The sequence below is a fragment of the Xiphophorus hellerii genome, chromosome 9 (assembly GCF_003331165.1).
Source record: "Xiphophorus hellerii strain 12219 chromosome 9, Xiphophorus_hellerii-4.1, whole genome shotgun sequence".
Lineage (NCBI taxonomy): Eukaryota > Metazoa > Chordata > Actinopteri > Cyprinodontiformes > Poeciliidae > Xiphophorus > Xiphophorus hellerii.
This window is the reverse complement of record NC_045680.1, coordinates 2476804-2488358: the sequence shown is the minus strand read 5'-3', so window position 1 is coordinate 2488358 and position 11555 is coordinate 2476804. Positions and strand designations below refer to the sequence as shown.

The 11555-nt window shown below is 35.1% G+C and overlaps 2 protein-coding genes across 2 annotated transcripts; one reads left to right on the top strand and one right to left on the bottom strand.

Annotated features, from left to right (window-relative positions):
* The first annotated feature begins 236 nt into the window (after window positions 1-236).
* On the top strand, window positions 237-2398 carry cfap144 (cilia and flagella associated protein 144). The gene is made up of 4 exons (XM_032573214.1): window positions 237-448; window positions 1284-1343; window positions 1438-1541; window positions 2289-2398. The coding sequence occupies exons 1-4, from the start codon at window positions 325-327 to the stop codon at window positions 2382-2384; spliced, it is 384 nt and encodes a 127-aa protein (XP_032429105.1). The 5' UTR covers window positions 237-324; the 3' UTR covers window positions 2385-2398.
* Window positions 2399-2402: 4 nt separating this feature from the next.
* Window positions 2403-6508, bottom strand: ebna1bp2 (EBNA1 binding protein 2). The gene is made up of 10 exons (XM_032573213.1): window positions 6441-6508; window positions 6268-6349; window positions 5275-5358; window positions 5001-5173; window positions 4036-4159; window positions 3713-3802; window positions 3541-3616; window positions 3302-3392; window positions 3027-3195; window positions 2403-2939 (listed from the first exon to the last, which is right to left on the bottom strand). Exons 2-10 carry the CDS (start codon window positions 6340-6342, stop codon window positions 2892-2894), a joined length of 930 nt encoding a protein of 309 aa, XP_032429104.1. The 5' UTR covers window positions 6343-6349; window positions 6441-6508; the 3' UTR covers window positions 2403-2891.
* Window positions 6509-11555: the final 5047 nt, after the last annotated feature.

Genomic DNA, 11555 nt, shown 5'->3' with positions numbered 1-11555 from the left:
TGAGACACCTACAAGAGTTAACTTATTATTTTTTTCTTTTTTTCAGTAACGTTTTCTGATATTTGCCAGTTTTCTTGCTCTTGTTTAGGAATGGCTGTACATAACAGATTTCTCCTCATTCTCCCAGCACAATTTCTAATTTATTTCAGTAGAAAATATTTCTTTAATAATTTGAAACTTTCGTGAATAACTGCCGGGCGCGTGGCACCATCGTGCGCTCGAGCCTAGTAACTGCAACTTAAAGCAACTTTTACTGTTGCTGGGCAACACACAGGCCGTCAACTAAAGAAAGAGGGTCCTTGCCCTGCTACGCTATTTCCAACTATGGCCGGTGGTAGGCAGGAAAAGGACCTTGTTCATCTAAACGCAATTCACGTTGAGAATGTAAAGAAAGAGCGGCGATATCAAAAACTGCACACCGAGTTCAGCATCAACCCTTACAGGAAGAGTAAGTTGTCTGTTTTATCCCCCTTTCATTTCTACAAAACAAGTAAAGCATGAGCACACGCTGCAAGATTATTTACTGTGAACTTGTAAATAGTACAAACAATTTCAATTAAGTTTCGAGATCTATAAACAAAGAACTAAATCACAAATACGTGTTTAAAAGCACTGCACAGAAAAAAAAATTGCGAAAGCCTTATTAGGGCCGTATAAAAAAGGAGTACATTTCAGCCAAGAAATTCAGGAATGAGATTAAACTCAGAAGTTTTCTAGAAAAACTTTCTGAGATCCAAAAGTCAAAGATTTGCGAGAATAAAAAAATCTGAGATTAATCTCAAATTTTCTAAGTTGTTTTTTTTTTTTTTTTAGAGGAATTTACTCCTCGTTTTTTTCTACAATGATTCTAAATCGACACCGTGAAAAAACTAACCTTACATTCATTATTGACTTTACTACTATGGGCATTTCTTTTTAGATAATTAGATGGATAAAACTATCCCTTACATTTCCTTTATAGAAGAATAAAGTTAAGTGACACTATATAGTTTAATTAAATGTCAAAGACATCATGTAACAGTAACTTCAGCTACAATGAAACAGCTCCAATTTTACGTTGTAGATATTTAAAAACAATAAGGTGAAAGGTCATTGCCTTAATACTTGTCAACATTTTCTGCAATGAAGTTTGCAAATAAGAACAAAGAGTCAAATGATTACTCACTTTTGTCTGAGTGTAAGTTTTTTTCTTCCAATGTTTCACTATGCTGAATGCATTTATATTTAAATACATTCAACTATTTGATTCAAAATTAGTTTTTTCATAAACCTCTCTCTTGTAGTACATGTCCTCCCAGACAAACCCATGTGCAGGAAACCACCAGAATCACTGTCAGAGGACAGTAAGTTCATTTAGACTGCAGAGAAAATATTTGTTCTAAATTAAAAAATCTTCAGTGTCATTAAAAAAATAAATGTTTGTTTATTTATTTGCAGCAACCTATATTGACGCCTACCGAAGGGTCCGCATGGCACCAATATTAAAGTATCCCAGGCCCATCACTGAAAGTCAAGAGATTGGATGGTTTGCCAGTGAACTGGTGAGGAATAATAGGTTTTATCGATATAATGAAAGTCCAGTGGACACACATCAGAGTTGGTTGGGCCTCTTTTTGCTTGAATATTGTGTGGCATGGGGATTAGCTGTGGCTATGCTAAAGTGTTAGGGGAGTCCAGGTTACTTTCATGCTGACCTTTAAATGCCCTGCATTGTTGCCTCTAGTGTCTCATCTTCCTCTTCAAATTACCCCATGGGTTTTCAATGGGTTTGATAGCCATTGAAGCACAGATATCTGTGAACAATGTATCGGTACTTTCAGCAGTATGGGAATGTAAAAGTCCTGCTGAAAATCAGCATTATCACTATAAATTATGACTGCAGAAAGAGCATGAAGCGCTGTCAAATTTCTTACACAACAGCTGTGCTGACTTGATTTTATAAGACATAGCAGGCAAACCTCAGCAGACGACACAGCTCCCAAATCAGAGCCTTTTGAAATTTTGTGTTGGTGTTTGAGGATTTAGATTCTGTGCTTCTTCACTCATTTTGACCTCTGAGGAATTTAATTTATAGCCAACAGCCCAAGAAACCCCAAACATCAAACTAACCAATGAATGACATACTGTATCTAACTATGTGCGTTATGCATACTGAAATAAAAAAAACTTCCATTTTTTTATAGAAGATAGTCAATTCCCTCAGAATACTGAATGTTTGTTTATTATTAAAAATAAAACAAATCTCCAAGTGTTACTCAAAACTCTAATTCTGCTGTCTTTCCCACTAGCCTCCACATGACCGTCAAGACCCAAGATTAAACTTCCCACGACGTAAGACAGATATCACTCAACTTGCTCTTTTTGTCAAAAAGCGTGGCGATTAAACCATAAAAACACATCTGTTGTGTTCATCATTAAAACATTCCTGCTTTATTTGTATATGTGTGGTTTACTCTCAAAGTAAACCACAAATCTATACAAAACACATTACATACTAATGAATGGGCAAAGGCAAAACTGACAGCAGCTTGGTAATAAAAGGTCATGCCACATAGGAGAATCTATTAAGTCCAGGGGCAGATTCAGAAAAACACAAAAACAGTATCCCAAAGTCAGAATACATGGTATCCATTAGACAGCACGGCAGCTGGAGTAGATACTGACATGTGGTCTCCAAAAATGGCTGAAGACCATCATTCGATGACCAATAAAAGATGACTTGAAAATGCCTGGAGTAAAACATCTGTTTTTCAGCCAAGTCTGCAGTTAACCTCTGTCTGAACAGGATCCATCTTAAAGTGTGTGTTCTAAAAGGGTTTTATGGTGTCCCAACATCTGCACACGATTCCACGTTTAATAACATTGTATAAAATATATACATGTAGTCCGGTTTATGAGCGACCCTTCATCTTCCTGCGGACAGACTTGCCTGGACGTTTCTGAAAATCCAAATGGAAAATTTTAGGAGTCTTTTTACAAAAAGTTTGCCCCAGTATATATGTTGTTTTTATGTGCCTTTGACTCACATTTTTATTTTTATTCCCTCCTTTGCCTTTCCTCGCTCCCTTGTCGTGAGCCATTTTGGCTCGGAAACCGGAAACATCGTTGAAGCTCTCTTTGGTGTTCCACTTCTTCCCGCTCTTTTTACCTCCAAAGCCAAACTTTTGATCCTTGTATTTTCGCTTAGGATTAGGGCTGTCACAAGACACGAACAAAACAAGTTGAGGCTTTAATAAAAATGAAAATGAAGAAGTATGCAGCTTTAAAAAAAAAAATATATATATATAGAGAAAATAATTACCCCTTTTTGGGTAAAGCTTTCTTTGACCCATCAGACGAATTCTTAGATGCTTTCCGGTCTCCTTCCAAGAAATCCAGTTTGTCAGTCATTCCTACAAGGAAAAAGAAAAAATTTAGAGAGGAAATGAAACCCATAAAAGACTCACTACATCTACCAAGCTTTTAAATAAATAGAATAAACATATACGTTACAAGAAAAAGAAAGCCATTTAAAAAAAATTCCAGATGCAAAAATCACACCTTTCTGGTATTTCTTTACTGCTGACATCATAGCCTTCTTCTCCTTCTGTCTCTTCTGAATCACCTCTGTTTGGACCTGACATCCAATCAGATTCCACATAGTTTCTCTTGTTAAACTGGAAAATGTGTCTTTAAAATTTTGTGAAAGAAAGGCACAAACAAACAAACAAACCTTTTTCCCAAACTTCCTCTGCTCACGCAGCTTTTTGGCTTTTTCAGACCTTTCCAGGATCATCTGCTTTGTGATCAACTTTTGCCTTATCTAAAGAAAAAAAAAAATCACATGCATTTAAATAATTTCTGATAAAACATCAGCAGACCTGTGTAAGTTTTGTTTTTAAAGTGTGGAAAATTAAAGTCTAAAAGAGGCAATTTTTTTGTTAATTTTGTAGTTTGAACAGCAATGATCAAAGGTTAGAGTGAAAACAAAAATTACTAGTATAAACAATGCAGCTTTGCAAGGGGACAGGCATTTGTGAAAGATGAACAATTTACCTTCTGCATTTGCTGATCTGACTTGGCCATCTCTGCAAAATAATCATCCGGCCTCTTGGTGGCTATTTTGTGCACTTTGAGGAGAGGCAGGGCCTCCAGGACTGTAGCCTGACCCTGCCGGTAGCTGGAGTTTAACACAGATTGTGTCAAACAATTAGTAATCATTGGCAAACTGAATAATAAATCACAGTGAATAATTGTCAACATGCATATAGGCCATTAAAAGCAACAATAGTGTGTTTTTGTTTTTTTTCTCCACAGTTTTTTTTTCTCACTATTAGATATGAACCAAGAATAGCTGCTGACTGGAATCAAATGATTTTTTTACCATCGGCATAGACAGAATCTCAATTATTCAATGTTTTTCCCCAATCAGTGAACGATAGTAAGCACAACCAGGTGATAACATTCTTCAGTGTGGACACAGTTACTGAGTGAAGTTAGCTTTTTAAGCAGGTGTTCCACCTCACAGATAATGTTAGATGAATGTTAGATGAAATAATGTTAGATGAAACCTAATGATGTAAGAACCTATTTAAATGAAGTTAAATAAATTACAGCAATTCTAAAGGCAGAATGGCAAAGTTGCTAAATATCATCATTCCGAGCTGATTAAATGAAAACAAGGATTGCTCTGTTTTTGTAAACAGAGAAAACAGTCTGTTTAAAATGTGATCGTATTACCCATTTTGTCTTTGTTTTAAGTTGAAACTGAAACCCTGCTTTTAAGACTTTCATCTCGCACACTTGGTGTGATCTGTGACCTGTCATGTCACAGATCATGACAGGATGGCTAGAAAAAAAAATTCTGAAGGCTGTTGTTGTATCTTATAGCTCCAAAAAAAAAAACTTAACCGGATAAACTGGTATATGTCACAGAAGAAGAAAAGACAACAGGGGTTGGGGGAAACTTATTTTTTCAAATGTTCTTATTTTTTTCTGTAGTCTAACTAGCAACTACTTACAAGAACATTTCTCTTTGGAAATCATCATCAGCATCGAGTTCTCCATTGGTCCCCGCAGAAACTTTCATTTCAGTTTTAGAGACGACATCTTCAGCTGGCAGATTGGTCATGTCTAACCTCTCCACCCAAGGTAGGTCTTTGCGGAAATCAGCAAGGCACTGTTTCAACCCCTCCTGCAAAACAAATACACAGAACACAGATTAAATGGTCACATTAAAAGCTTCCAACAGTTTAAGTGTTATTTACAGGTATCCTGTAGATATAAATTACTCACCACATTGTTGACAAGCTTCTTATTCTTCTCCACCAGAACGTTCATCCCAGGTTTTAGCAATCCCTTAGAGAAAGCTTCCTGAAGCTTGGAAATGCACACAAAGAGTCTATGTAACTAAACAGTAAAAGTGTAAATATCCACAAATCGTATAATTTTCATCAAATGTTGTATAATCATTTTAAAACAATACTTCTGGATATTAAAGTTAAAGTCTTAAATACTACAATTTATATTATGTTTTACATTCTTCCAAAGATCATGAAAAACTCCAGACATAAAACTCAGTCCATCTGTGGCATTTTCTCTGTAGCTATTCCATTCACATCAATAAATCTTAAACCTTTTCACATTTAGTCAAAACAGTTTTATTTTGCAAGTAACATAATATTTCTCTCATTACACACTTAAAAAGCAGTTTAGTGTAGTGAGGCAATTGTGTTTATCATTGGCATCACTATTTTCCATAATATCTCATTATTACACACAGACTATTTTGTGTGTAATGAAAAGGGGAGTATAGCACTCTTCATTTCATCTTAAATGGACAGTGCTGTACTCTCTTCATTTAAGGTGGTGGATTAAACTGTGTAAAATAATAATAATCAAACTTTTGTGGCCCCAGAATCATTTTAATTTGACATTTTTAGGTCCCCATGGTAAAAAGTTTGGACGACACCGCTTTAAACTCAAGACTTTCTGAATGAACTCAAAGGTGACAACAAGTAAACATAACTCAATTTACACTCAATGCCAAACAGAAAAAAAAAATAACGGAAATGAAAATGCTTTAGCAAACTATTTTCAACATTCTTACTTAGACCTTGGCATTTTAATGTTAATACATCATGTTTTTGAAGCCAGAGCGGAACGTTTTTAAAAACAAATACACAAACACCAGTCCTAGTATCATTCGCTTGCAAAGAGCACAATACTTTCCTGTGTTTGTGGTGCTGCTCAGCTAATTAGCACCTTTGATGCTAACATAAAACCTACCTGTCCATCCGATAATTCACTGGCTTCATCCTCTGAACTCTGGTCGTGCAACGAGTCCTCTTCTGCTGACTCCATAGTAAAACTGTGGAGGACAATAAGATCAAAAATGTGTCCCTAGTTGTGTAAAAACGTGGAATTATCTGGCGACGATACAACGTAGCACAGCCACTCACATGCTTGAAGTAGCTCGCGTGGGGAGGAAGTGAAGGGAAGCCGGCCGGAAGCACGTGGTAGAACAAAGGTTCCTACCCAGGAAAAAGGAATTGAGTTATGTCAGTACAAATAAAAACAAAAAGAAAGATTCTCAGATTTCAATATTATAACTGGTATTAGAATAAAGAGAATAATTTAAAGTAAAATTGGCACTTCAAAAACGTGACGTTTGACTCAGAATCTATTTTCTGGTAAGATTTTAGTTGAAATGAAAAAGAAGTACGCATGGGGGCGCTGTTGTGCACATAATATGACATTGGATAAACAGCACCCTCATTGTTGGAAAAACAAACAAACAAAAAGAAAACTTGCAGTTTTGATCAGAGGTTTAGCTAAATTAATTATTTCAATAGTGTCTTTCAAGTATTTTTCTTGAATAATAACTCAACAATCATTCTCTGTGTGGAATGATTATATAATCAACAATTGTGAAGTTATGGAGGATTTTATACATTTATACATTTCATACACTTTGAAAATTATACATACAGTAGAATCCATCAGAAGTGCTCTAATATAATTTTACCTGGATATTTAATCAGATTTCATATCAGTCTAATCAATCCCCAAATTTTCTATTGACTGTAGTTGGAGCTATTCCAGAGCATTACATCTCAGATGGTTTAGCCACTCCAAAATCCAGTATTAGAGTATGTTTGAAATTATTGTCCTCTTGGAACACATTATGATGTCCAATTGTCAACTATTATGCTGTTTATTTGAAGAGAAACAGAATAATTTGGAGTTTTTCCTTCCATCCCTTTTATTTCACATGATGGCGGAAGACCGTTTTTACTTTTATTTTATTTTGGAGTTGAGGTAAAAGCCAGAGTGTGTGCATGGTGAATACAAATGTACGCCTGCCAGGAGCATGAAAGTGACTTGGTCTTACTCCAAATGCCACTTCAAAGGGAATCATCTCAAGTGGTCAAGCAAGAATATTAACCCAACTACTCCACTGAATACTGACTTGAATAACAGTAGGAATACATCAAAATAGTGTGTCAAAAATTTGAGCTTAATATAATATCTCAAAACATTGTCAGTTTATAAAAATGAGTAAATAAAGGCACAACATTTAGTTAACCTGTCCAGTATTCTTGTTCTCTTCTTACTTACTATTATGATTTCATTATAATCTAATTTATACTAAATGCTAAAAAAAAAAAAAACTTTTTAGTTTTGTAATTCACAATTCAGTCTAGTGACATTTCCAGCAGCAACGTGAGAAGGTATTCAGATATGAAGAATCCCCTCATGAGTACCGTCACGAGATCAATCAAGACAGAAAAATCTGAGGTACAATGAAAACAAAAACTAAACAAAAACACTTTCACACTAATCACTATTTTGAACATTTGAACTTGTGGATGGCATACCTCCCAAGAGATTTTACAAATTAATATCATTCACTATATATTTTAACATATTATTTTAGATACATTTAAAAGATATTCTATATACATGCACATTTCCACAGAATATCCGGTATTCCTTATGAAGCACTAAAACATGATTCTATGTTTTTAATCTGTTCATTGTGACAGTGACTCCACTGTTTTAAAAGTTGCATTTAAGCTTAACAACATACTTTAAAAAAAAATTATCTAATACATGAAATGAGCTAAAAGAATTGTAACAGAGAAAGAGATTATTAAGGAATGTAAATCATATTATTTAGACATGTAAACGTTTTAAGAACCTTTTCTTTGGTATTTTAATGAGACATTTGGGATGGAGTTAGAATATGCAAATTTTGTTCTTCTGAAGTCTATAAGACTTCAGAAGATATTTTATCACTGATACAGAATACACACTGGATGTTTCAGATAAACAATCCAGGACCTCTGATGCTCATTTGAGATTTTACACACCTCTCAGTTCCTTTTCCTTCTTGTCCTCAAAGGAGAACTCTCTTAGACCCTAGACACTCCCAGCCTTTTTTTGTCTGGTCAAAATTGATGTTGATGATTTGTGCTTTATCCCCTTAATTCCGGCATTCTATGCATGAGGAGCTTTTTGAGACACCTTCAAAAGAAAAAATACCACCATTTCCATTTCTGTCATCATATTCGCTGAAGTCAGACAGAAAGGCCGTCACCTGAATTCACATCTGACTGTCACTACTTATCACAGAATGACTGGCTGCTTCCTGACAGTGGATTGAAAGGAAGCTGCATTCGCTCAGAGGAGTTTTTGTGTATTCATGATGACTCTTGGCCAGAGAAATAGATGACAGCCAGGCTGAAGCCTTCTGGAGTCTGTACTTTGCCACTACTCTTCAAACTATTTGACTCAAATAAAGTAGTAACTACTGGTAGTTAGTTGTATCTGTTTGTAAATGCTTCACCGTTTTTCAGGGCTCTTGTTTTTTTCTATTTTCTTCAGTTTGATTTCCCACTCATCATACATTTGAGTGTCAGATACTTTTGACGGCATTTTTAAACTGTTCGTTTTCTGTGTCGCTTGGTCGACAAATGTTTTCAAGGAATTTCGGAAACAAGAACTGGGAGCACAAGTTCAGTTTTTGGACTTTCCATAATGTACATAGTAACAATGTTGGTATATCGGTATGTTTATATATTTGTGCCCTATTTTTTAACTTCCTTTTATAATCAATTTAAGTTTTAAGTAGTTATTCTTCTCTGAGAAAAGAACAGTAGAACTACATCATTAATTCTGCCAGTTGCTAATATCATTATTTGTTTACTGTATTTAACCTTGATTTTACCAGGCAAAATATCTGAGAATCAGTTCTCTTTCATATCAATGTGAGGATAATTTTTTTACCAAAACTATATTATTCTAACTTTAAAATACAAAGTTGTGTTTCCACCAAAGCTTTTATACTTTAAAGCAACAACTGCCATATTATTTTAAGTATGTGTCCAGAAGAAATATTTCCAGAAGTTACTTAATGTAATATGAACAGTATGATACAAATAAGATTGGCTTTTCTGTTTTTTTTTGTTGTTGTTGTGTTTTTTATTGCAGTTCTTGTGCATAATATGAAAACAACAGTGAGGTAAGCACAGAAAATGTAGAGCAGGCAACTATTTGCTATATCACACCAGTATTAAATGAGTTCTGACTGTCAGATTTACTAAAACCGCTGACAACAGATGCTGTGATAATTCAGAAATGTAGTTTGGAGTAAAGAAACAATGAGTGCTTCTGTGCGTTTTAACCAATTACTGGAGTAAATAAAATTGTAACATCAAAAAGGTTACTTTTCCTTATCTGTTTTCATCCTTTGGAGGGAGTTCCCAGTGAATTATCAAAAGGCCCTGATGTGCTGTGTTTATTTCCCTGGACTTTGTATTTTTCTTTTTCTGTGATAAAATAGTGTGCTGACCCAGAAAACAGCTCCACACCCACAGGATGTGTAATGAGAAGGTCAGACCAACCTTAACTATTCATTAAATTTTTCACAACAATCAATAACACTTTATCTGTAACTTCTGTTGATAATTAGTCACAGGTGGACAAAGAAGAGGTACGCCTATTTTAGTTGAAAGCTTGTTTCTTATTATATCCTCTTGTCAGTATATATGCAGGAAATTTTTAAGAAGAAAAAAAGCTGTCTAAATGTATGTAATATAAAAAAATGCATATATTGTCATGTATGGTTTTCCTCTCTTGAATTAAATGCATGTATGCCCTGCAAAATATTTCTGCAGTGTTTATTTTGTCCATGCAGCTGCTGATTATGCTAATCTGTAATAAGACTTGTAATATATATATAAAAGCTGGCATGAATCATCAGACTGCTTGGCTTTCTGTCAGGGGAGTGCTCAACCCTCAAACCAATTAGTGTGTGTACTCCCTTATGCTTAGTTATATTGTCTAACTCAGTAACTGCAGCCTATGTCTTTCTTAACTCACCACCTCATGTGATCTGCCATCTCTTTGTGTAAATAAAATAAAACAAACTTTCTGCTGTTCTGTTAAATAATTAAAATAAAGTTCAGTAAAGTTGATATTGTGAGAACGTTATGTTTTCACTCTAAACAACTAAGACTTTTCAACTGAGAGGTAAATCCTTGTAAAAATGATTCTTACCCTTTATTTGTGGCACATTACAACACAAATTTTAATATATTCATTCATTTAATTTATTTTATATAATAGAGCAACATAAATTAATTAATAATTGAAATGTAGAAGAAAAATTGCTTGTTTTTAGCTTTGTTTTTACTAACAAAGAGGCTTAACATTAAACCAAAACGTTACATTTTGGTTTCACTTGAGCAGAACACCTTCTTTCACCCGTTTGCCTTGTCCTGTAAAGGAAAGCACTTTGATATGTTCAAACCTTGGAATATTTTATAATGGAAGTATATAATGTTTCAAACTTTTAATCAACTTTATCTCTGACCTGCTTGGTTTGTCCCTGGGTGTTTGTTCACTTTCTGAATACAGTTGACTGCATTCAGAAGGCTTTTTTTTTTATTTAGGAATCTAGCAGGAAAGGGGACTAACACTTTTTGCAATTTTATTTTTAGGGAAAATTGTGTTTCCATTTTAGATATTCTCCACCAGATTATTTTGTATTTTCATGCTAAAACTAGGCACAGGGTAACTTCTATGGCGACTTCTCAGATGTGGATTCATTAAAGGTGCAGATCTGGCAGGTTCATACATAAACATGTCCTGAGGTGGTGAGTGAAAAAAAACTGTAGACACTGTTCATTTCTGGTTATTAATACGTAAATTCAATTTCTGGGTTTCATTTCAGTGGTCTGCCAATGGTCTCTAATCAAACACAGGAACCTTTCTCGCCTTCTTGTTTGCTTTCATTACTTCTAGCCTCCTCCCAGCCGCCCCTTACTCCCTTATTCCTCCACTTCTGGGTTCCTCCTCCATTCTGACACTGATTAGAAGAGAAGAGACAAATTAATCTGGGAGCTCCAGGTTGCCAGTTTTCTCTTACGAAGGACATTCACTGAATTTTTATTGAAGATGCAACGTCAGCTTCTATAACAGCTAAGGGGCTAGATGCGTGTGTGCGTGTGTGTGTGTGGGGTGGGGGGCATGCATGTGCATGTGGGCGTGCACGGGCGTGTGTGTGTGTG